Genomic DNA, 26,338 nt, shown 5'->3' with positions numbered 1-26,338 from the left:
GTCATAAGCCATGAGAAGACACATATTTATCTTGGATAACTCATCAGTACTTCAGTCATTCAATATTCATTTCAAAATCCTGAGCAAAATATCAAGTTAAAGAGTATTTGCTTAGTTTTGGTCATAATCTGGCCAATGTGATTGTACTTCAGTGGCAATACTGCCCATGATTAAAGAGGAATATCACACTCTCACAATAGCTATAATCACTGAACAAGTCACAGAGCAGCATGCAAAAGGGGAGTGTGCACATACACATTCATATGCATTGAAGCTTCTTACAGCCATTATTACTACAATATTTTTAAATGGCTACTTTCCTGTTATGACAGGGTCCCAGAACTGTTCCTGTTTAGGATGGCATTCACACACTGTTAAAGATGAGGGTTTATAAGGGTTGTAGTCCTTTACAGATCCTAAAAGGAATCATTCACCCCAAAATATGGGGTTACATATGTTTCCTTCACTGATGCCACCTTTCCATTGATGTTGTGCCTAATCTAAAAGCACTTCCGTGCATTTCCCACCCAAAAAAAAGAAGATTGCTCATGCCAACAGCTGCAGTCCCACAAAGTTGCAGGAGTCAAAGATAGAACCACTCAGTAGCTATCAGAGGGGCTACCATAAGAAATTCAAAGGATTCTGTCAGCCATGATCATCTTCCTGTGAAAGTCACCTCAAATACATAATCCTGTGTAACATCCAGTTCTCAAATCTGCTTCTCAAAAAAGCAGAAGTAGCTTCAGATCAGCACCTGCACCACATCAGTGGAAAGGAGGTATTGCAATTCTCTGTGGGCCATGTTGCATCTTATAGCTATTTCTCGCTACTGTGTGCACAATTTACAATACATGGTTTTCTAATACAAAAACCTCTGAGCTTTAAAGTGCTCCATATATGCTGAAGATTGCGTTTGGAGAAATTTCATACTTTTTGAGGAGGTTATAAAAAATTTCTATGCTTAGAGTTTTACATTAAAAAGACTAGAATGAATGAAATGACCCAAGAACAGAACTTCACAGACATGATGTGCCTGAGAGGAACTTCATCACATTGGAGATGAGTGAAAGGCGCATACCTTATAGCCAGTATTACAGAGCCGGTGTATCTGTCGGTCAGTCATAAAACTCCAAAAATGATGGCACTTTATTTTAAACATCAAATATAATACTAAGCTTCACTGGTATCTTGAATGTATAATGCAAAAGATGCATTTCACTTATTGTACAGCAGTCACTTCTTGGATGATTTCTGTTTGAGGCTCAGTGACCTCATTGAGCCAAACACTTTTCTTCCCAAATCCCTCAGTGATCGGGAGCGCTGGAGTGGCAGCCGTGGAGGGGGGGAAGGAGAAAACGAAGGAGAGGAGAGAGGAGAGAGTGAATGGCAGCTGCCTTCTAGGCTCTGAGAACGAGAAAGGTTAAAGAGGCTGGCAGTGGAAGATAACCGTTTGTCCTCCTCCTTTGCTCTCAGTAGTCTGACCCCTTCATCTTTGCTGATTCCCATGCCACCACGCCCCACATCCAACGAGGAGACCCAGTGTGGCCGCTTTGTGGGCTCTTCACTGTGGTTCCGAGGTACCAGCAAGCCCTGGGATTCACTCCTGAACAGAGCCCGCCTAGAAAGCCTGAGGCTTGAGCTGCGTCTCTCCCCATCTTCTTTACCTCTCTTCCTTGAGAAGATGGGCGAGTTGTCTACTTTTGGCCTTTTGTCACCACTGCTAGACGCTTTTACCCTCCGGTGCTCCCTTCTCCAGCTTCCCATACTGTTCCTTCTCCAGCCATAGCCATATTCTGCTCTGTCCATCTCCTCCCTTTCACTTTCAGACTCTTTGCCCCAGAGGCGTCCCTCAAAGCCTCTCCAGAGTTTGCTGGAGGACTTCTTGGGTGTGTGGGCAGCTGCTCGTGACTTTTCCTCCTCACCCCAAACTGAGCTATAGTCTTCTCTCCTTGCATAACTGCTAACTGTTGCTGCTCTGATCAGCTTATGTGAGGCATGCTTTCCTCTGTAGAGCCCATCGCCCTCCACCCTCTTCCTTCTGCTGTTACCCTCACCTCCTCCACTACTCTGCCGAAGTGATCCGCCTCTTGGTTGCATGCCACCATGCTCAAAAGGAGAGGTCCTGGTATTGGTGCGGGGCAGGGAGCACTGGAATGGTGCATCTCGTCGGAAAACAGAGAGAGGGGTGGCACCCAGGGGGGATGGTTGGAGAGGGCGTGGAGGGGAGCGACCTCGTGGAGTAGGGCGGGAGGCAGGTGAGGAGGCTGTGGAGGAGGGAAGGTCAGATGTCTGTTGGTAGTGACAGTGTGAAGAGTAGTGGGAAGAGGGAATATGCATGGATTGGTAGGGGTGTATGGGGCTGTTGGAGTGTGAGAGAGGAGGGGTGAGGCTGGACTGAGACTGTGGAGAATGGGTGACACTGAGAGACAGCTGTATTGGTCTCTGGGGATTCAAGTCTGTTAGTCTAGTATAGTCATGTGACTGATCTGTTTGGGCTGTCAGATGAGTTTTACTGTGGCCTCTCACCTCACCTGCAGTATCTGTTTGGAAGCAGTCGATATCTAGCTCCACACCTTGTTCCATGAGTCCGACTACAACAGCTCGAGACAGGCCAGAGAGGCGGGAGATCTCCTCCACCATGGGCGAGTCTTCACTTAGTTTTGGACTGGAGTTGGACTCCTGGATCAAGCTGCTCCGCTGAGATCCAGGAGCTGATCCTGCATTCGTACCAAACACTGACTGTCCAGTATCAGGTGGAGCACCGCTGCTCCAGTCTAATGAACGACAGAAAACTGATGACCCAAACCCAGAACTGGTTCCAGATCCCAAAGGGACCTCAAGGGAACTGCGGTGGCTCAGGCTGCTTGGACAAGTTGAAATGCGAGGACGTGATCTCATTGCCGGGGTGGGCGTAGCAGAATGTGATGAGGCAGAAGCAGTGGAATTTGCAGCAAAGTCTCTCCTCGGAGCTCCGTTTCTGGGATTGTCCACCAGCTTATGACCAGAATTTAAACCAGGAGTCAGATTCAAGTTGAGGTTGAGATGCAGATTTATGTTCAAGTCTTCTCCTGTTGCTGAAGGAAGGTTTCCCAGGTTGATTGAATTCCTGGTGCCCTTTTTCCCCGTGGTGCTGAGGCTGACTCTGGCTGAGTTCCCTAGCAGTGACTTAGAGGGTGTGATGTTGACTCCTGGCTGGGTGGTGGGTGTGCTGCGGCTCTCAAAGGCAGAGAGGGACTGGGTGGAGCCGTGAGTTTTGCCAGGGGTGCAAAGGCCTCTGTGCGTGATTGACCCAGGGGTAGCAGGTGAAGTGAGATCAGAGATGGATTTTGCCCGACTGTGGTACTGTCGAGCCAGTCGAGAGATGTACTGCTCTAACTGCGTGAAGGAGGGCAAAGTGGGAGGCTGCTGAGGCTGAAGAGGCAAAGTCGTGTCAGTGTTTGACTCTACTGGTTCATCATGCTGGTGTCCTTCTGGGCTCACAGATGCTGACTGTTCTTGATTCTGGGTGGTGAAGAGGGGGCTTTGGAGGGCAACAGCATGCAGTGGGCTTGGGTAAGAGTAAACCTCTTTGGTCCGGCGGGACATCAGGTCTGTGCAGTAGCGGGGTTCAAGCTGAAGTTTCAAATTTTGGGAGGAGGTGGATGAGGAGGATGAAGGGTTGAGAAGTGGGAGGAGGAAAGAAATCAGGGAGTCGCCAAGTCCTGAGCAAAGTTCAGACAGAAAGCTCAGACCAGTTACTTCAAGGTCATTTGGGACTGTAAGAGACAGAGGAAAAAAATAAACTTCAGTGGACTTTTTGTTAAGCCTGTTTCACTAATTGCTGAAACTTCACATCTGATTTACAAGATATGGATCTATTGTTCGCACCAACTCACCAGAAACTGGTGTTTCTTCTGTTGGTTCAGCATCTTCTTGGCTGTCCTGGAGTACAGGTGGCTGCAGCTGCACTGCACCTTCTGACCACAGGAGGTCAGTGTTGTCAGCAGACACGGGAGCCTGCTCCCACAGCTTCAGGGGTCTGGCAGGGGCCATCGGTCCTCCATGGGCAGCATCACTGGACACAGAGTAGCAAGAGTCTGACAGGGAGCTCCCGCTCACTGAATAGAAACCTTGAAAAAAGAAATGTTGACATTTGTAAAATAGGCATCAAGCAACAAGTGCTCAATAAAAATGTGCAGAGGTGCTAGTGATGTAAGCCAGGAATCAGAGTCCTGATTTACTAACTGTAGTGTTATAAACTGCCCATTATGTCACATATTATTCTCTATATGAGGGATTACACTTATTCCTGGGCCTACCCCTGTTTGTTTATTTTATTTATTTATTTTTTCTTATTATTTTTTGGACTGCTAACAGGGTCCTTTGTAGTCAATGTATCTCTCAATGTACCTCCACATTGAATAAAAATGAGCACTGAGGCCTCACAGCAAGAAGGTCAGTTTGAATTCACCAGATGGGACCTTTCTGTGTGGAGTTTGCATGTTCTCCTTGTTCCTGTGCAGGTTCTCTCTAGTTCCAGCTTCTTCCCACAGTCTAAAGACATGCATGTTAGGATAACTGTCAATTCTAAATCAGCCATAGGTACGAATGTGAGCATGTATGGTTGTCTGTCTCTCTGTGTTAACCCTGTGTGACTGGCAACTTGTCCAGGGTGTACCCCGCCTCTCACCCTGTGAATGCTGGGACACACTTTAGCCCCAACCACGCCTCTAAGTTGGATAAGCAGAAGATGATGGCTGTATATCACTGATTTTGCTACTACAGTAGCTGTTTTTAAAAAAATTAAAAAAAAGCTGGCTAGCAGATCTTACCTAAGAAATTTCTGTTTTCCATATCAACATTTTCACAAATATGGAGAAAATAATCTCCATCTCCAATATAATAATCTCCAATAACAAAGTTTGAACATAGTGACATATCACTGACAGTGCAGACAGGAAAAGAAAATGAATCTGAACTACATGCAGCTCTAAAATCAATAAACTGTGCCCTGAACACTTCTATGTATCGATAAATGTCTGCACTGATAACTAACTCGGGCTGCTATGCTGCTGCTCGCTCCATTTTAAATATTTATAGGTTATCTGTGTTATTTATTTAAAAAATGGATGGATGAATGGAAGGATGGATGGATAATTCTATTTTTAACACCATATTGGAGTTGCATTCCTAATTTTCATTGTTTGCTCTGCTTACAGTGACAATAAAGCTATTCTATTCTGTTCTATTTTATTCTATTCTATTCTATCTTAAATTGTATTAGATGTTTCATGTAGCTGTTCATGAAATATGAGCAATGTGGAGGTATTTTGGACCATTTGTCTTGATTAAACACCCCTCTCTTAAATTAATTGTTCAGTGAATGTGTGTCTCTAAACAAAAGATGTCCCCACCAGTATGCTTTGCATTTGGGAAGAAGTTATAATCATGGTGTGCAGTACCCTTTTTCCTCCATACAACATTATGCAGTTTTGCCAAAAGGTTTTGCCAGTTTTTGTCCCATCTGTCCACAGAGCATAGCTCAGAAATGCTGTGGAACATCCAGGTGCTGTTTTGTAAACAACAGTGGTTTTTGGAGAGCAGTGCTTTCCCTCATGATGCCGGATATTTCCATTAATACCCTTACTCTTCTTCTCATAATGAACTACAGAGTTTAGAAAGCTGTAGCGATTTCTGCATATGCTTTGGGTTCTTTTTCACCTCTTTCAAGCGTGTATGTTGTGCTCTTACTGTGACCTTTACAGGACGCCCACTTATTTGAAAAGTAGCAACAGCCTTGAATTTTATCCATTGTTAGGCAGTCACACTACAGATAATGAACACCCAGAGCTTCAGAAGGACTTTTGCAGCCTTTTTCTGCTCCCTGCATCTCTAAAATGTTTCTTCTAAGGTCGTGTGGAAGTTTGTGATTGCAGCATGCTTCCCAGCAATCAGTCTTTCTTAAAATGAGCAGACTTCATCAGTTAGCCAGATAGAGTATGGCCTTGTTTAAAGACAGCGTCATCTCTGCAGTCCACACTTTCAATCTCATCTCCTTATGTGGAATACCTGACTCCGAGGTTCAGGTGCTTTTGTCAGCCTGCACTGTGAGTGGTGCCTTATTAGCCGTCAAATTCTATTTGTCTCTTACTGTGACTTATATGAAGCTTAGACTACAGTTTATGAGTCAAAGCAGAAATATCAATACTTCTGAAAGAGTCACAATCCTTTCTGTATCTGGATGAATGGGTGAGTCACTAAAAATTAGCTACCCTCACCTACAGAAACTCAAAGCACATAAAAATTCCAGAAGAAAGGCGTCACAGTGCAGGATCTACTGTTTGACATGCAGTACAGGGCAAAAATACAGCAGCACTTTGACTTCTCCGGAAGCATGACATGAAATTTAAATTTTTACTGACTAAACAATGAATATATGAAATTCATTTTGACTTTAAAAAAAATTTATTTCCATGTTTAGGTTTAGGTGCTTTAAGTTTGATAGATTTTCCAGTTTTCTCAAAAAGAAAGTAAACAATAGTGGAGTGAAAAGTAGGTGAGAGTACATAGCTGGCCAAGAAAAGCTTTCAGAGGCAAAGGGAGCCGAGAACGGATAAGAGTTTGAGGAGAGGGTAAAAAATGTTGACAGCATAAGAGAAACTGAGAGAGTCAGTGCTGAGTCACACAGAGTGCAAGCAAACTAAAGTAAAAAGAATGTGGTTAATGTTTGATGGAAAATCTCTCAAGGTGAGTTGTAGTTCTATCGGGAGGTGAGAAACTGTTGGTCATTGTACAGCTCGGTGCTGTTGTCTCAGCCATCAGTTGTTTAAACCCGTGAAAAAAAGTATTCATGTGTCAGGTGTGTATTTACCTGAACTAGGTCTGGAGTCGCTGTCTAGAGGGACCATGCCATTGAGGTCCGGGGTTGGGGGAGAGAGCAAGTCAGATGGGGCGTCCCAGGAAAGAGTGGACCAACGTGAGTTACTCACTCTGCCTGATGAGAGGTGAGCTGCCCCATCCCCTGAATTACCCCCACAGTCCTCTGGGCTGCTCTGACAGGAAGTATTAGAGGGAGAAGGAGCCTGAAAAAAAAACAAAACAGGAGGTGACCATTTAGAGCTGATTCATACAAATGGAGATAAGGATTAAAACTGCAGTTACAACAGACTCATTAAATATCCTTAAAGCTCTGCATAAGATAATGTTACTTTATTATGCATTAGTAAGCCGGCTGCAGCTTAGATGCTTAAGGTGGATAATGTATAGCAAACATGATCACAATGTGATTTTACCAGAAGTCAGTAATATTAATTTACTGCCCCTTAAGATACGAAGGCAGCAAACTTGAAGTACATAGATGAACTGGAAATCAAATTGTTTCAGTCTTGTTGACCTCCAAAATGCAAACTACAAGCTACACTCACCCTTTCTCACACACACACACACACACACACACACACACACACACACACACACACACACACACACACACACACACACACACACAAAGCAATGGATGCTTTGGGGGGCAATTTGAGGTTCAGAATTCTGCCCAGTGCAACAAGAGGCACGGGTATTGAACCACCCACCATCAATAAGAAACAGTGGATGAAGTACTTACCTTCTTTCTAATTCAACTTTGGAAGTAAAACTAGAGATTAAATATCAGCTATCATAAGTAACCCTTTGGCTAATACGCACTCACCAGCCACTTCATTAGATACACCTGTTCATTTACACATTAATTCAAATAATCTAATCCGCCAATCACATGGCAGCAATTTAGTCACATTCTGTATTTAGGCATGTTGACATGACCAAGACTAACTGTCCAAGTCCAAGAATGGTCTGAAAAAGAGAAAATATCCAGTGAGCTGCAGTTCTCTGGGTGAAAATAACTTTTTGATGCCAGAGGTCAGAGGTGAAACTACTACTACTACAAACCACTTTGAACTGATAGGAAAGCAACAGCTCAAATATCCATTCTTTACAACCAAGGTAAGTAGAAGAGCATCTCTGAACACGCAACACATCAAACCTCAAAAGATGGGCTACAGCAGCAGAAGACCACACCGGGTGCCACTTCTATCAGCCAAGAACAGGAAATTGAGGCTACATTTTATGCAGACTCACCAAAATTGGACAATAGAAGATTGGAAAAACTCTGCCTGGTTTGATAAGTCTGGATTTCTGCTTCTGGTCCATTTGTATGTCAGGGTCAGAATTTGGCATTAATAGCATAAAAGCATTTTATCCCTTGTATCAATAGTTCAGGCTGCTGCTGGTGGTGTAATGCTTTTGGTGATATCTTCTGGGCACTCTTTGGGGCCCTTAGTACCAACCGAGCATCGTTTAAACACCACACAGCCTCCCTGAGTATTGTTGCTGACCATGTCCATCCCTTTATGACCACAGTCTACCCATCTTCAGATGTCTGCTTCTAGCAGGATAATGTGCCATGCCCAATATTCAAATAATCTCAAACTGGATTCATGAACACGTTAATGGGATCACTGCACTCAAATGGCCTCCACTGTCACCAGATTTCAAGCCAACAGAGCACCTTTGGGACGTGGTGGAATGAAAGTCCAGTTGATAAATCTATGTGATGATATCATTTTAATATTAATTAAAATCTCTGAGGAATGTTTCCAGCACCTTGCTGAATCTTTGCCACATAGAAGAATTAAAGCAGCTCTGAAGGCAAAACGGGGTCCAACCCAGTACTAGAAAGGTGGCCAGTGAGTGTATAATGCTTCATATAGAATGAGATAATTAGATTAACACTTATGCAAAAGATCCCAGTAGACACTGCTTTATTAACACTTTAACAATGGGTGCAAAGTAGAGGTTTCTGGTACATCACCATCTCCTTCCAAGATGATTGGGGGGGGGGGGATAAAAAGTATGCAAAGGTCAAAACTCTTGCAACACTTGTTGTATAAAGAACTTTATTTCTTGACCAATGTATTTCAGCTTGTGGTTTTTAGGAAGACCCTGAAGAAGGTTGGATCAAAATAATGTAGTAACAACAAAAACTACAATATATTACTCTGAAATCTAGTACGGTAGAAGAAGAAATAATGTCAGATGGTTTCGAGAACTCAAGTATACTTTCCACTGGTGCTGAACATACAAATATCATTTATACCTCACACATGCTCCAATGATCTCACGCCACACTTACTGGAACAGTCGGGAATGAGGCCTCACACACAACAAGAAGAAGAATAACAATCATTCCATCGAGTTAGAAAATTGCCTCCATTTCCCAGATTAGTAAAAGCTCTGTAGAGTAACGCCTCTCAGCCCCCTGTCACCCTCCTCCAAATCCCCTACCCATCCCTTTAGGACAGCAGCCAAAAGCTCCTGCATTAGTGTGATCAGGCCCAGACAACAGAAACACTGTGAGTGGCGCTGCTGATCAATCCTCTTGTTACTGAGGAAACAATGCAGGTAGTGACTCACTGGGGTGACAGGAGAGGAGGGGGATTCAGGGAATAATGGGAGAAGACAGATGATGTAACAAAGAGCTGCCAGAGCAGCAGAAGGTAAAGGGGGGATGGACTGTGGAGGAAAGAAAGAAGGAAGGAAAAAGTGTGTGAGAGTTTTAGACTTTGACCAGTCTTCGGCTTATCTCTTCCTCTCAGCTCTGTGAGATCCTGTCCCCCTCCTCACTCTTTTTTTTTTTTTTCCTGTGAATCTACAGTGAGTCGTGGCTGAGTGGGTGACCAAAACTAAGTGAGAGGGACAAAAAAAGAGACAGAGAAATAACAGAGTGAGTCACTGAGGGAAGTGAAGGCGGTGAAGGGAGAGTGAGGTGAGGTGAGGAGGGGGGCGAGCGGTTGCCGGGTGAGAGAGAAGAGCATCTTGAGGGACCCCCACCTCCCCCACACTCCCCTTAACAAACCCCCCACCCCTTCTGCTATAATATCTTTCAAGCCAGCCACCCTCTACTCACCATAGCTACAGCTGCTCGCTCTCTAACTCTCGCTCACTTCTCCTCCCACACAGACCCACAACAGCACAACAGGCCTGGCGAAATATTTAACTCATTCTCAGCCTAAACACACACACACACACACACACAGTCCAATATTGGCGTGATTTCCACTCCTATGTATGATCTGAAGATTTCTGCATTTTAAAAGACCACCAACTTATTCTGCCTATTTAAAGATATGAAACACACTTCTAAAAGTCCCCTGAAAGTGTCTCCAACAAATCTCTGCCAACAGCACAAGACATTGCACTGCACACTGTGGGGTATAATGTTACACAGTGACTAGCTCATGATCAAATCATCGGAGAAATGGGTGATGGTCTGCTCAGAGCTCTGTAATGTGATAGTCCTGCATGTGAGGGAGGAGTGCAGCCCCTGTGGAGCAACATGTAGAAAATGTATGGATCGAAGGGATAATAATGCTACAGCAATTGCAGCTGCACAGACATACACTTCCCCTTAATAGGTGCATTATGTCATCAGCGAGAACAAATTGCAGCGGTTGCCATGTCGAGGCAGAATAATTTGGTCAAACGGTGTAGGACGGAGCAAGCGACTGGTGTGAAGTACTTGCACGGCGCGCTATTTATTGTTTCATACATTATTAATATGATATTGAAATGTAAAGACAGCCCACACTTTGACTCTTCATCTCCACCAAGCTTTTCTAAAACCTTCAGGTAATTCCTTCCTAAGGAGCACGTACAAGTATCAATATTACACACTTTTTCTTCTCAGAGAGACACCAAGGCACAAAGAGGGGGAGTCAAAAGCTGTCTCACTCCACAAGTGACTCCCCATGTAAGATGATGCTTTCCAAACCTAATTACAAGACAGGCTGCCTTCAATGGGAGCATACACAGCAATGTGAGCACTTCTTATTCTAGCAATTATTCTTTTTTTTTTTTAAATAACCGATTACCTGTTTGATCTTTAAAACATCTAAAATTGGTGTAAAATGAAAATTTATATTTCATGACAGTTTAAGGTTGCAACCTCAGTTGCTTTTTGCCCAACCAGTAGAACAAAACTCAAAGATATTCAGGTTTCTACAGCCTAAAGACAAGGAAAAAAAAAAAACAGTTTGATTTTCACATTTGACAAGCATTTTCTTAGTACAATAGCTGCAGATTAATTTTCTCACTATTAATTAATCGTTGCAGTCCTGCTGTGTATGCGAATTAATTAAAGCTCTGCAGCATATTCCCTCCTCCTCCCACTCCTGTTCTTGATGTGTTATGTTCAGCGAGGAGAATTTTATTTTTAAACACTGAATGGCAACAAGTGGGAATCCACCAGCATGGCCTTGATGTTCATTTTGAAGGCCCATAAGTTTTCTTCTACTTTCTATATTAAATGCGAAAAACTTTATGCAAATTATTCTGTAAAGGCTCAATAACTCACAGCTTGTTCTATTCATACAACAGATTGCACATGTCTGAATTATTCATAGTATTAATGCAAATTAAATGCAGTTTCTTTCTATACTGGAGAATCGTTGTTTGTTGAAAAGATATTTTGTTGAAACACTGTTTCACTTTAAACTTCATTTTTCAGCACAGATGATGCCACAGCCATAATCCTGATGTGTGCAGCTCTGACTTCTGTCCTCCTCTTTTTGCTCTTAGAGAGAAAAAAATGTGGATCATATTTCTAGAGTTTATTTTAAAAAAAAGAAAAAGGAATCCAGTGCTGCGCTAGAGCACATTATGTTATGAGTCACCAAATCCTTGGCTTACAAAAAAGGCTGAACAACCAGTTATTTTCAAAGTAATGAGTGGTGAATACAGGGAAATGAATATAATAGATTTATGTATGAAACTTCACCTTGATTCTAGTAAATAAAGCAGCAGGTAAACGTCTGCTTTCTCTTCCTTGTTCTCGCTCCATCTGCTGCAGTGTTTCAGCTACATGTGGTCACTGTTGCAACAACAAGGACGGCAATTTGTTTCCTTTTGTGCAAATATTTTTTGGTGTGCTGGTGAAGGCCAGCCGGGGCAAAGGGCAGCGTGCCAGCCTGCCTGGTCTGCTGCACCCTTCAGAGGTGAGAATGAGTAATGCTGCTCGGCCTCTCCACAGGATTTCGCAGCACCACGGGAGGAACTACAGAGGAGATGTTGGTGGGTGGGTGGCGAGGAAGGCAGTGCATTTATAAGAAGCACTTCCATGCTGATGCCGTCTCTCAGATGGGACTGCAAAATTCTCTCCCTTCACTGATTATTTCAAGTGTTTTCCATTTCTCCTCTGCAGCCTATTCTGGGATACGATTTCATATCACTTTGGCAAATAAATACAATATTCTGCAGAGGTGACCTCAGCTGTAGCCTGGCTTTAACAGAACATGTATTAATATGCTGCAGGCAGCTGACTAATAGTGCTCGCTGGTATCAGGAACAGATATTCACAGCGTAATAACAGTTTGTGCAAAGCGACCGTGATGAGGCATTTGTTACTTCCTCAGAATGAATGTTATTAATGTACCTATCAGTGGCTTTGTTTTATATCCCAGCAGACCATGGAAACAGTCCAGAGATGATCCACGACAAGTCTGCACATAATGTACAGTATGTACAATAAAATCACTTTTGCAAACACTCTGTTTTCATGAAACTAGGCATCTGTGCAGTGGAGGTTAATGTTATGCAGACATAGTGCTGTATAACCACAGAAAATGCTGCTCTCTGGATCTGAAACAATTTTTATTTTCATTATAGATTAATTTGCTTAAATTTGGCATTTGTTCAAAATCCAGCCTGAACCTGAACTGTTTGTTAAGTCTGGAAATGTTCCAGGAATAATCCATAGTGCTCTTATTTATTATAAAATAACACCTCATGCACAACGCATAGATAAGGTTCTGATTAATTTTGCTTATGATTTGGTTTTAAAGCTGTATTTTAATGGAGGAAAGAGGTTAGAAAATGGTTGTGACTGCCATAGAAAGGTGTTGAAACTTGTGCCCTATGAAACCAGTCACTGCATTCAATATCCTTCCATCAACTTAATGTTTTCTAGTACGTGATTGTATTCAAATGTCATGTTCAACCAACAGTCCAAAACCAAAATATATAAGACAAAGAAAATCCTCATATTTAATAAGTTGAAACAGTGGGCATGTCTAATATTTTCATCATTATGTTTCTGGCTATACCAATAGCCATCCCTACTCCTCTTAAAATTATGTCCTTTCTTGCCCATTGCTATTTTACATTAATTATGTTTCTTAAAAAAAAAAAAAAACACTGATGGGTGCACCCACCGTCATCTTAATCATCTCATTTCTGGCAGATTTTACATCTTGATGACTTCTCAGCTTCAAATGTAGATCACCAATCACTGAGCAGACCAGCTAAAGCTCAGGGCCCCATGCCTCAGGATGAGACCTGTTCTCATCCTGTCCTCCTGTATCAGCCTACATGTCAACCCACATTCTCCACACAAAAGACCTGCATATCCGTTTCAGGGCAGGTTTGGGAAATAGGTTTAAATGGGTGTTTGGAGACAGCCTAAGCCTCTTTGGGTTAGTCACACTCCACTGGAACAGTGAGGCTTTCACACTATAAGATAGGAACTACACTTTTTAGACAGTGAAGGAGCACATTTATAATGTGATCAGAATAATTCCGAATGCAAACGGAGGGCCAAAGTGACCTTTAGAGCAATTGAGCTTATGATCCTGAGCCAAAAAATGCAGCACTGCTGGTCGCTGGCTTGTGTATTAATACCTACACCTGATTTGAGCGCCACATGTTTCTTTTTTTCTAACCATGAGGCAGGGCACAGTGCCAGACCGGAGCTGATCCGAGTTCCCTGACCTCAGTGACATTTGCTCCATGTGACAGTCTCACACACACGCACACACACAACTGCTGCTGCTGTATGTGATGATCGGGCTGCATGCTTGGCTTGGTCTCTGGCACCATCTCATTCAATTGGGTATTCAGCTCTCGGCACAGCCGTGCGCCGCAAGGCAGCGATAAAATCTGTCTAGTGAGTCGCAGAGGGACTGGCTTTTTTGGCAGATCACCATCAGCCTCACATTCATATTTAATCATCTGTATGTCGATCCGGCCTGTGAGCTGACAGATGCACTGACTGACCTGTTGCCTGCGGTATGTCGCAGAGCCATGCTCGGCATCCAAGGCGGCGCTTTCCGGGGTTCCTCTCCCTTCCTCCGCTCGTGGCTCATCGGCGTTGGTGGCAACGGGCGCTCGATCCTCCAGAGCGGCGTCTACCATCTCCAGGTGTTTGCACCTGAGCACCTCCAGCTCTAGCACCCCGGCCAGCGTTGCTTTGAGGCGCTCTCCGATGCGGACGCGCTCGGTTCCCGACCAGAGCGAATTCACACAGCCGCGGCGGGCGGCCATCCTCTTCGGGGCGCACCGGTGACCACCGCTCAATTACGGATAAAGGATAAAGAGGAATGTAGGCTAGGGTCCAGCACCAGGTAGAGTGACACAGGTCCGGATAAGTGATCTCAGCATAGCAGCAGCTTGATTTAACGCATCATTAAGGATCTCGGCTGATTCTGTCCATTCGTAACGTGCCATGCAGCCTACAGCTTCAGGCAGGCGCACTGACTGGCACAGGGCTAGAATTAATAAATCCACCGGCAGACTGAAGAAACATCACCGAGCCGTGACTCATGTTATCCCAGGTTTCATTTCCTGTCGACGTTATCCTTTTTTTTTTCTGTCACTTTCAAGCTTGCAGGTCCAGTGGCGCTGACCGCACCGCTGGGCTCCGTGCGCTGCGTCCCCAATGAGACAATGCAACAGACAGGCAGCGATAACGTTACATGTGGGAGCAGGCAGAGGGCGAGGAAGAGGAGGAGCCACTGTGCAGGAGCTGCACACGGATTGGATGGACAAGTTTTTCGAACAGACGCAAGAAAATTCCCAGAGTGTCCAACTTCAGTGTGCAGGATCGCAGAGGACAGATGTCCTGTTTCCTTAAGTGTTCAGCCGATTGTAGCCCGACTGTAGTACAAGAAAACACTGCAACACCCCCCAGATCCGCTAACACATTTTAACACATGCAGTCTAATCAACATACTCTGCAGATAATCAGCAGGGTAGTTTCTCTGCTTCACTTTAGCAGACGTTTTGACCCCCAAACTGATTTTGATTCGGAAAAGTTAAACTTTAGATGTACTGCGTCCCCCCCCCCCCCCCCCTCTTCGGCTGTAACTTCAAACATGCAGATATTTAATCTTTAAAGCTATTTAAAGCTACACAAGATTTTTATCATGTCTTCAAGTTGGGGAGCAGTGTTACAAATGCGAGCCATATCACCCAGTGTGAGCAGCTTTCTTTGCCTATGCTGATATTTCTGGGGGGAAATTGCGTTTTTAACTAGATTACATTTAAAATGTGTGTCTTTGTTCTAATTTAGCAGCTCAGTGATAAACACCTTTTTTTTGTGAAATGCTGTTATGACTTCAACCAATGTTAGATGCTGAGAAAATGGGTGACTATTATAATTGGGAGGGAAAATCATAAGTAACGTGATTAGATATTGCGAAAGCAATTTGATTACTTAAAGAAGTACTTTTCTTTGAGATATAATGGGTTAATGTGGCTATTTTGTTCAGTGTTACGTTGTATTGAATTCTGTACTATAATCTAATGCCTCTATCAGTGAAATGTATATACTATATTATTACTGAATGCACATATATGTTTCTTATATTAAAGGATGATCTTTGCATTCCAAGTTTAAGCAATGATGTTACAGTTTTTCCTGATCTTTCCGTACATTTTACTCTACATGTAACTAAAGCTAACTAAATGATACAAATGAAAGATGCTGCTCACCCACACAGGAGCCTGCATTTGCTCTGTCTGATTACGCCTCCTGTCATTTTGCATGTTGCTGACATTTATCTAGCTATTTCCTCTAAACATTATGCATTAGAATAATTGCAGGTTCAATAAATAAAAGCAGTTATGTTAGTCTTCATAATACCATACTTTATAGTATATGATGCACTGTTGTGGATTTATTAGCAGCTAAATGGCTTTGAGTTTAAAATGCTGCTTTTGCTTTCATACATCAGCATCAATAAATCAGTACACTGAACTTTAATTACCTTCTACTAATATAAAGAAGACTTTAAACACAGGAGATGTACCGAAGCACCTTCACATAAGTAAAGCATCTACATATGATGAATGGAGCTTTAATATCCATCAGAATTAGGCTATGGTTATCAATCAAGGCAAAGCAGACCCCTCCACTGGGCCTTCAGCTCTCAAGGCACTACAAGGAGAAAAGTTTAACCTGCGACATATTCCAATTAACTTTTCATCCTTTTATTTCTGGGAAAACAAATTACCAAACAACATTAAAGTGCTTTAGTTTCAACGTCAGGACTGTCATGACTTATACTGGTTTATTAGTAAAAGTATGCATTCCCTTAAAAGGACTCAAATTTGACTCTTTTTTTTGGTTTCCTTTTGTTTTGGGTGTTTGTTTGCTTGCTTGTTGGTTTGTTACTTTTTAAAAATCTTTTGCAACTAAACACAGTTCAGACCTTTAAAATCATAACTTATTTTGTGTTCACATAGGGCATAATCTTAAATGACCTTGTGTTAAGTGACATTCAGTGACCTCTCAGCACAAATTGTTCTCAAGATGAATAATCAAGCTACCCTGGCCAGTCTGCTGTGTTTGCTGTATTTGGCATGTGGGCAGCTTGGAGTTGGCAGACACAGGAAGAAAGGATGCCAGGATGGAAACAAGACCCTCCGATGGATCTGTCCTGATATCTTTCTGAAATAAGAAGTTTCAATCGTCTTACTACAGAAGAGGATTAGGGCCACTGAAAAAGTATTTTGGGTCATAACATTTTTTTTTTTTTATTAAAACACTTCATGCCATTTATATATTAAAATGTTTTATGTCACAAATTTAAGAAGTATGAGGTCTTCAATTTAGGGGAAAAAATGAAGACAGATCTACTCACCTTGATACGCTGATGATGAAGCTACTGGGAAAAATCTCTTATGGCTGCTACAGATAAAGATAATAGTATGTCCTCCAAAGTGCAGACCTTTGGGCTACCTTTCAACCAGCAGAGGGCAATCTCTATCCACAGTAAAGCATCTGTCCACATGCTACTGAGTGGCTGCAGCATCTTAAGAAAAATGCACTGTTCAATAACTCAGCTAACAATTTATTTACAATGGGGTCTACAAAATATCAGAGCACCAATCTTTGTATAAAGAGATATAGGCTCCCAAATTGCACTCTCCAAAACATTAAAAAGTTGAACAAACATAAATAGCTCAACATCATAGCCTTCAATATGACACTTGGTGAACTCTTGTTGCAAAATATTAGTTTTAGCTTCACAATAAACTGGCGACTCTAGTACATTCAGAAAGGAAGTAGCCTTCCTTCAGGGAAATTTTTTTTTAAACAGCGTTGCATCTTTCCCAGAAATCTTAGAACTTCCAATTACAGAAGTTATGTAAGCTATGCAAAATGCATATAATGTGAACAGCTTTGTATAATCTCTTGATAAACAAATTTTTTAACAAAAGAACCTCTAATTACTCATTTGCCCGAACATAATTTAAAAACATATATCCAGTACATTAAGCATTCATATTATATTAAAGATACATGTAAAAAAAGAAAGAAAAGAAATAACCCTTTGAATTAGGGCAGCCTCATCTGCTAGAGAAAATCATATTTCATGTGAAATAGATCTTAACTGGAAATTGCCCTTTTGTTTTCAAGGTGAATAATTTAAAAAAAAAATGGTAAAAACATGATCAGTGGTGCTGTTGTCTATAAGTATCAAAATAACTTTGTGTCAGCAAGCCAGCATGAACAGTACCCAGCATGTATCAATATATTTTGATATTTACACCTGTACTTTACCTGCCACAATGTGTCACAATGTCAGCTGTGAAAGAGGATCAGTAACTGCAAAACCTTGTTCTTTCTGAACAAAAAAAGAAACAAATGGGGAGAGGGTCAAAAATGAGAAATCACTTGAGAGAAAATGGTGACTAAAATGTAATAAAATTAAAATGCCATACCACCTTTATTTCTAAAGCACTTTAAAATAACCACAACAGACCAAAGTGCTTTACAGAAGAATAAATAAGACATAACATGGCAGCTCACATGAGACATACAATACACACAAAATAAAATAAATAAAAGCTATAAAACGCACATAAAAATGTCACGTTGGCTAAAACAGGGGAAATGTGCTCATATTTACATGTGCCAGTTAAAAGATTTATGGCAGCAATGATGGCTGTGCCACTAACACCCGAGTGGTGACAAAGGCACAAGTTACTGTCTTAAAGTGCTGCCTAGAAAGAACTGGCTTTATTTTAGCCAGTTCCCTCAACTACACCGCTCAAAAAAAAAATAAAGGGAACACTCAAATAACACATCCTAGATCTGAATGAATGAAATATTCTCATTGAATACTTTGTTCTGTACAAAGTTGAATGTGCTGACAGCAAAATCACAAAAATCATCAATGGAAATCAAATTTATTAACCAATGGAGGCCTGGATTTGGAGTCACACACAAAATTAAAGTGGAAAAACACACTACAGGCTGATCCAACTTTGACGTAATGTCCTTAAAACAAGTCAAAATGAGGCTCAGTATTGTGTGTGGCCTCCACGTGCCTGTATGACCTCCCTACAACGCCTGGGCATGCTCCTGATGAGGTGGCGGATGGTATCCTGAGGGATCTCCTCCCAGACCTGGACTAAAGCATCCGCCAACTCATGGACAGTCTGTGGTGAAACGTGACGGTGAATGGAGCGAGACACGATGTCCCAGATGTGCTCAATCGGATTCAGGTCTGGGGAACGGGCGGGCCAGTCCATAGCTTCAATGCCTTCATCTTGCAGGAACTGCTGACACACTCCAGCCGCATGAGGTCTAGCATCGTCCTGCATTAGGAGGAACCCAGGGCCGACCGCACCAGCATATGGTCTCACAAGGGGTCTGAGGATCTCATCTCGGTACCTAATGGCAGTCATGCTACCTCTGGCGAGCACATGGAGGGCTGTGCAGCCCTCCAAAGAAATGCCACCCCACACCATTACTGACCCACTGCCAAACCAGTCATGCTGAAGGATGTTGCAGGCAGCAGGTCGCTCTCCACAGCGTCTCCAGACTGTCACGTCTGTCACATGTGCTCAGTGTGAACCTGCTTTCATCCGTGGAGAGCACAGGGCGCCAGTGGCGAATTTGCCAATCCTGATGTTCTCTGGCAAATGCCAAGCATCCTGCACGGTGTTGGGCTGTGAGCACAACCCCCATCTGTGGACCTCGGGCCCTCATACCATCCTCATGGAGTCGGTTTCTAACCGTTTGTGCAAACACGTGCACATTTGTGGCCTGCTGGAGGTCATTTTGCAGGGCTCTGGCAGTGCTCCTCCTGTTCCTCCTTGCGCAAAGGTGGAGGTAGCAGTCCTGCTGCTGGGTTGTTGCCCTCCTACGGCTTCCTCCACGTCTCCTGGTGTACTGGCCTGTCTCCTGGTAGCACCTCCAGCCTCTGGACACTATGCTGACAGACACAGCAAACCTTCTTGCCACAGCTCGCATTGAGTGCCATTCTGGATGAGCTGCACTACCTGAGCCACTTGTGTGGGTTGTAGAATCCATCTCATGCTACCACGAGCGTGAAAGCACCACCAACATTCAAAAGTGACCAAAACATTAGCCAGAAAGCATAGGTACTGATAAGTGGTCTGTGGTCCCCACCTGCAGAACCACTCCTTTATTGAGTGTCTTGCTAATTGCCAATAATTTCCACCTGTTCTCCATTCCATTTGCACAACCAGTGGCGGTTTCTGATATGGGCGACATGGGCAGCCGCCCAGGGCGGCATTTCATCTAGGGCGGCATGACGCCCCCCTCCCCCCAACGCATTGCGATCGCCGCAGCAACGCCTACCGCACTGCTCCACTTGTGGGATAATGGGCGCCCTCTGCTTGCTGTGTATTGCATGTAGCTTTCTGCCATGGTCAGACAGGTTGTAACAGAAGAAAAAGGGCAGGCGGGGGATTCTCTCTCTGTCTCGCTGTCACTGCTTCACTCGATCGTCACACACACAGCGCTGCCCCGCCCCCTTCTCCTCTCAGCCTGGGGTGCGAGTCGAGTGAAGAAGTGATGGCGTGAGAGTGAGACTGTCAGCCGGGTTCATTCATTCATGCCTGTACAGTTTGGGCCTGGTTACAGCCAACAGTAACCGCTGAATTATAAATAAAGGCGACTTTTGCTGGCAGTCTCTCGCCAAACCTTTCATCCTCACGGACACTGCCATATCAAGATTAACGCGAAGTGTATGTCCTAATATTGAAAAGTTTTGCGAGATCTCGCAAAAGTAACTCAGGATCTCGCAAAACTTTTGCGAGATATGCAAAACTGACTCTTTTTTTTTTTTTTTTCCTCCCATGTTCCACAGAATGAATCTGTGCGTCTAATAAAATTAGATGCACACAACTGATAGAACACAAAGCCAATTTCATTTATAATACTGTAAATATGGTCATTAAATCACAGTATTTGTGTGAACCCGAATCCTGATAAAAAAAATAACACAAATACGAATCTAGACAGTTTGGACAAATGTTGGTGGATGGCGCAGTGTTGCCAGATTGGGCAGCTTGTGAACACATTGGGGTGGAATATTATATAGATATTTCTATATAATTATAAAATTATATAGATATATAATTTTACAATAAAAACTTCCTAAAAACCTACCAAATATGGTGAAAAGCAGCCAAAATTTTAACAAGTTACCCAAAGCTTGTATATTTAAATATATATCACACCTGGTGCTATTAACATGAGTTTCAGTGGAGGTTTTGTTGTGTTGGGCTGGCAACTGTCAGTCAGATCTGACAACCCTGGGGATGGGCGGTGGTGGTGGCGAATTGTGGCAGATGGAAAGGAAAAGGTCAAAGCCATCAGGTGCACAGTTTAGGAAAAAGAGAAAAGAAGAAGAGGAGAAACAAGCAAAGATAAAGGTAAGCAGAAGCTGTGTAATATTTCAGTTTCTTCCATGTTTTTTCAAATAAAAATTTAAAAGAAATTCTGAGTGTGCCTGTGATGGTGGGGGGACCTTCTGTTAAAGCCTGTCTGTCAGACCATGGCAGAAAGCTACATACACCACACAGCAGTCGCTCATTACCCCCCCAAGTGTAGTAGTGCGGCGATCGCTATTGTGTGTGTGTGTGTGTGTGTGTGTGGGGGGGGGGGGGGGGGGGGGCGCCGGCGGGGATGCTCGCCCAGGGCGCCAAACAGGCTAGGACCGCCACTGTGCACAACAGCATGTGAAACTGATTGTCAATCAGTGTTGCTTCCTAAGTGGACAGTTTGATTTCACAGAAGTTTGATTTACTTGGAGTTATATTGTGTTGTTTAAGTGTTCCCTTTATTTTTTTGAGCAGTGTAGAAAAAGCTCGATTTAAGCACTGCTCTGATCCAACAGTTAAATTTAAGATCAATATTCATTCTGACCCCTTGGTTTGCAACATAATATACTGGGCCAAGGAACCCAGAGCCATTATGGTCCACATAACAGTGGAGTGAAATGTCATGCTTCATAAGTATGGAACCAAGTAGAAGCTAGTAGAGAGAACCTAAAACTGAGCCCTGTGGGACCCCCAGGGAGAAGAGAGGATTGGAAGAGGATACAAAAGCTTTCAAAAATAGAAACTCACAAAAACTAACTAAAATAAAATAGAAATAATAGCTCAAAGAATAAACAGTATAAACTAAACAATAAATCAAAAAATAATACAGCCCCAAAATTTAATAATAGCAATAATAAAAGTTTATTTGCATAACACTCATCAAAAGTAGCCTTACAAAGTCCCAGAAACACAGAATAAAAGCACAAAGTAGGAGGAAATTATAAAAACAACACCTTTAGAGAAAGTGGCCCACTGCCTGTCAAGTAAGTGATGAAAAGGGTAGTCATGATAATCCAGATTATCCATCTGGGATTGCTGAGTGACTTCTCCACGACAGCTTCAAAAGTGTTAAACAGTTCTGATCCTTTTATTCAGTCTGTTTGTGTTAGTGCTCCCCCAGCAAACTACTGCAAAATACACTGCGCTCACCGGCTCACCACAACAGACAGAATATCTCCAGCATCTTCCTGCACACACTGAAGGATTTCATCTTCATCAGGAAGTCTACTCATCTACTTCTTAAATCCAGCTCCGTGCACTTACAGACCACCACCAGATCACCACCTACAAGTAATCAGTAGAAGACTGCATGGAAGAAAAAGCAGTTTGGAGTTTGAAGATGCTGCAGACATGAGTAACACAGCTTGTCACAGGCTCCAGTGACTGTCATTAATGATGCTGTTCACTGTCAGTCACTGCTAAAAGTTTAGTTTAACCTGGGTTATATGTTATAAAGATGACCATGTGTTGTGCCTCAGACACTGAGGTGAAAGAACAGAAGTTTGCCTGATCTAATGTAGAACCAGGTTTTTGAGTGTGAGAGTTTGGGTTGTCCAGCCTTGTTCTGCAGCCTCTGCTTGGCTTGTGCTCTTCATGGCAGGCCTTCCTCATTTCAATGTATTCTTCACGTCTTGTCCTCCTCTGTGTACGTGACAGCAGCACCAAAATCACAAGCCGATGTGAGAACACTCAGAGACATAACCAGTATGTGTGAATCTGTTCTGAAGAGGACGCACATCTCACACACACAAAGACACACGCAAATACACATCTCTGCATCCACACACTGCTCACCAGGACAAGGAGTGTGTCTTTGTTTGCTGGTGTCACTTTTCGACTCCTCCCAGTCCTCCATCCTATAAAACAGTAGTGTTCACCGCAGCTTGTCGGGGTTTGCTCACTTGCACCTGAGGGGACTCTGTCGTCAGCCCGGGCACCACAGCCTCCATCGCCACTGGTCTCTGCGAAGCACTCAAAGAAACAAGCAGACATGGCTCCTTTTGAGAAATCTATGGAAACGGTGCCCTTCAAGCAGAGGAAATGCCTTGGTAGGACAATTTGGGTGACTTTTCAGTGAATGGATGCTGTTTTTAAAGCATGTGTATATAAGAGTGTCCTCAATGTTTTTCTTTAGCAACAAGAAAAAACGAAGTTTGCAGCATTCGATCTAAATTCCCCAACAAGCTACCTGTAAGTTGGTTTGGATTAAGATATTTTTAAGATATGACTGATTTATTATACTGAACTACCTGTTAATGAAGGTGTTTTTGCTTTTAGGTGATTGTAGAACGCTATATCCGTGAAAAGACTCTCCCCCTGTTGGACAAAACAAAGTTTCTGGTTCCCTATGAGCTCACCTTGGGCCAGTTCCTCTGCCTGCTCAGGTAAATGATCTGTGACTCACAGCAGCTTCTTTTTCTGATTTTTCAAGCCTTTTTATTCATGTTTCTTCTTCCTCGAACTGTCAGATTTGTCATTCTTCTACATGCCTCTACCTCCATCACATTCTCTCTTCTTTTGGCCTATAAATCTCACTCTACCTCTCCAACGGTCTCCCCTCTAGGAATAAAATTGCTCTGGACTCCACCCAGGCTCTGTTCCTCCTGGTGGCAGAGAAGAGCATGTCCTGCATGTCCTCCAGCATGGGGGAGGTGTATTCCCACCACAGAGATGCCGATGGCTTCCTCTACATCACCTATGCCTCACAGGAAATGTTTGGAGCTCCTCTGCAAGGAGCCAGGCCGCCCCACTGAGCCAAAAAACTGATCAAATGAACTGAATCATGACCAGTGGACACACCACACAACCACACAATCAAACTGAGGGGGGGGGGGGGGGGGGGGGGGGGCAGACTGAGCCAAAGCAAGACTGTTTTCCCTCAAAGAGCACATCCGTCTACCTCATGAAACTGCTCTGGACTTTTAAAAGCACAAGTCTGTCCCCCGTTTTCTTTGTGCTGGCCAAAACCAGACTGGAGTGGACAAGGCTCAAATGTGGTTTGGGGTAACTGTATATGATTGGCTCTATTAACAGTATCTGTTAGAAGATATTCAGTGTAAAAAACAGATTTTTTTTGTTAATGAAGAAGACAAAAACTTCAAGAAGATTTTTAAATTTGAATGCTTGTGCTTTATTTTGTCTGTTTAAACATTTAAAAATGTCAGCAGCTGCCTTTCCGTTGAGCTTCAGTGCAAATAAAACAGGTTTCATGTTTATGGCAGCAAAGTACAAACCTTTCCACGAGAAAGGTTTGTACTTTCCACCTTCTCCACTAGACTAAATCAGTGTAAACATCCTAGCTGGGGATCAGTCTCCTTCTGAGCACTTATTTTAAATCTTCCTTCTCTCCAGGAAATACTGAAGCACACTGGATATACATTTGAAGCTGCTCTCATGTGTTGTTGTGTATTCATTAAAAAAATAAAATCTTGTCCCTTTAATTTATTGGCTCTGTGTGATATTTGCTCGTGTTTTTACAACAAAGTTTAAATATTTAACTACACAGATTATAATACTTTCAGATGCACTTTAGTTAAAAGTGTATATTTTTGAGGTCACTGAAAGGACCTTGAGAATGCACACTCTAAAGAAGCATTTTAACCTCTTAATGTTGAGTTAAAACCTCAAAAGCATCAAAAATTGGCACAATTTCATAACATTTTTTGAGGTGCTTGGCAAGATGGGAGAAATCCTGTATTCCCCCTTATTTTATATAAGGCAAGACAATCAAATAAAGAGACTAATGGTTTGACTTATATAAGATGAGTAATTAATAGCTGCACTTCCTACGGTTTGTACTCAAGCATACAGATGCTTCATTCCTCACCTGCATCTAAGAAGTGACTGTCCCTCCATTTGACAGTGTTACATAAGCCTGACCCAGTCAACTCTCTGCTGGGGTCAGCATGTCAGAGGGTTGAAGTGGAGTGAAGGAAAAAGACAGGGGTGTGGCTGGAATACAGATGGAAAAACAAATTAGCAGTAGCAGAAAACCTTTCCATAAACAGTGGAAGGCAAGGAAGGAAATGGTGACGTGATTACAGAGGAAGACAGGAAGAAGGAAACAATGTAAAGGAGAGCTATACAGTGTGGGAGAGCAGCTATCCAAACATACAGTGTACAGAGGCACAGGGATGCAGAGCCACCTCTCACTTGACACCAGTGTGGGCATTCCAGCAGCTTTCTGACAGGACCTGAACAGGGGAAACCACGGAGCTGCTGCCAGTTAGAAATGAGGCTGCAGAGGAACTTTTCAAGGGGACGTAAATATTTTCACAGTAACAAAAAGAAAAAAAACTATAAATTGCCTTTTACACTGACTCTCATGCCACAGATTTTAAAGGTAGCCTCCACAAGATCATTTTATAAACTTGATTTGTTTTGTAGGGAGAGTAATCCAGCAGTCAGGTTTCTAATTATTCATTCCCATTTTATCAATTAGTTGCATTTTCTTTTTTTCTTTTTTTTTTAAATTTGGGAAACAATCCAGGTGTGATTGAAATCCAAAACTTTTAGATTAAATTTAAGGGCTTTTACAAAAATTGTTAAGGAATTATCACAAATATGAGGATTGTTTTTTACTACCTGGATGAACTTCCTTTGCAGTCAGTAAGTGCCTGAAGTATAGAAACCATGGACATCACGAAATGTCGTGATTCCAGGACTGAGATGCTCTGTCAGGTGTTTACTGTCATTTTCAGCTGCTGCTTGTTTGCGGCTCACTCTGCCTTCAGCATGCTCTGCTGGGTTGAAATCAGGTGACTGACTTGGCCATTTGTTTGCCTTGAGAAACTCTTGGGTTGCTTCTGTAGTATGCTTTGGGTCATTATAAATTTGTACTATAAAACACACTACTATGTATAGCCCCATAGAAGTCACAATTTATCCTGCTGCTTCTATCAGCAGTTACATCATCAATTAACACCTAACTGTATGATTTTTTTTTTTTTTAAGTGGTACCAACTCAAAAAGCTTGAGCAATTTTTTTTTGTAAATACGGTGTATTTACAGGGGGGGGAATTAGCATTCTGAACAGTAACACATTCACAAGTATGCTTAAGTAAACAATATTTGAGTGTGGGAAGGTTAATTTTATTATTTAGGGTAAATGATTAGAAAAAAAAAAAAACAGAAGACTGGAGATCTGTGCAGCTCCTTCTAATATAGAATAAAATTGGCCCAATTGGTGCAAACACAATACCTGTAATAGCTCACAGTGACACAAGAGAGCGCTTCTGGACTCAACTGGAGAAAAAGCATGTCTACTGAGTCTGTGTAGAGTTTCAGGGTAAGTCTCTGCAGGCTGATGGAGTGGATGAAATAGAAACACATGACTGTGGGTGTAACTGTCTGTTTTAGGAGGAAATCTGATTCTCTCAACTGTTATTCA

The 26,338-nt window shown here is 42.7% G+C and overlaps 2 protein-coding genes across 2 annotated transcripts; one reads left to right on the top strand and one right to left on the bottom strand.

Moving 5' to 3' along the window:
- Positions 1-7: 7 nt before the first annotated feature.
- On the bottom strand, positions 8-14,739 carry LOC115786435 (uncharacterized). The gene is made up of 4 exons (XM_030738573.1): positions 14,083-14,739; positions 6,851-7,061; positions 3,876-4,109; positions 8-3,755 (listed from the first exon to the last, which is right to left on the bottom strand). Exons 1-4 carry the CDS (start codon positions 14,347-14,349, stop codon positions 1,234-1,236), a joined length of 3,234 nt encoding a protein of 1,077 aa, XP_030594433.1. The 5' UTR covers positions 14,350-14,739; the 3' UTR covers positions 8-1,233.
- An 8,132-nt stretch (positions 14,740-22,871) lies between these two features.
- On the top strand, positions 22,872-23,755 carry map1lc3cl (microtubule-associated protein 1 light chain 3 gamma, like). Its single transcript, XM_030739140.1, has 4 exons — positions 22,872-22,997; positions 23,084-23,139; positions 23,227-23,333; positions 23,513-23,755. The coding sequence occupies exons 1-4, from the start codon at positions 22,940-22,942 to the stop codon at positions 23,700-23,702; spliced, it is 411 nt and encodes a 136-aa protein (XP_030595000.1). The 5' UTR covers positions 22,872-22,939; the 3' UTR covers positions 23,703-23,755.
- The last annotated feature ends 2,583 nt before the right edge of the window (positions 23,756-26,338 follow it).

Source organism: Archocentrus centrarchus, chromosome 10 (genome assembly GCF_007364275.1).
Source record: "Archocentrus centrarchus isolate MPI-CPG fArcCen1 chromosome 10, fArcCen1, whole genome shotgun sequence".
NCBI lineage: Eukaryota > Metazoa > Chordata > Actinopteri > Cichliformes > Cichlidae > Archocentrus > Archocentrus centrarchus.
This window is presented reverse-complemented; position numbering and strand designations above follow the sequence as displayed.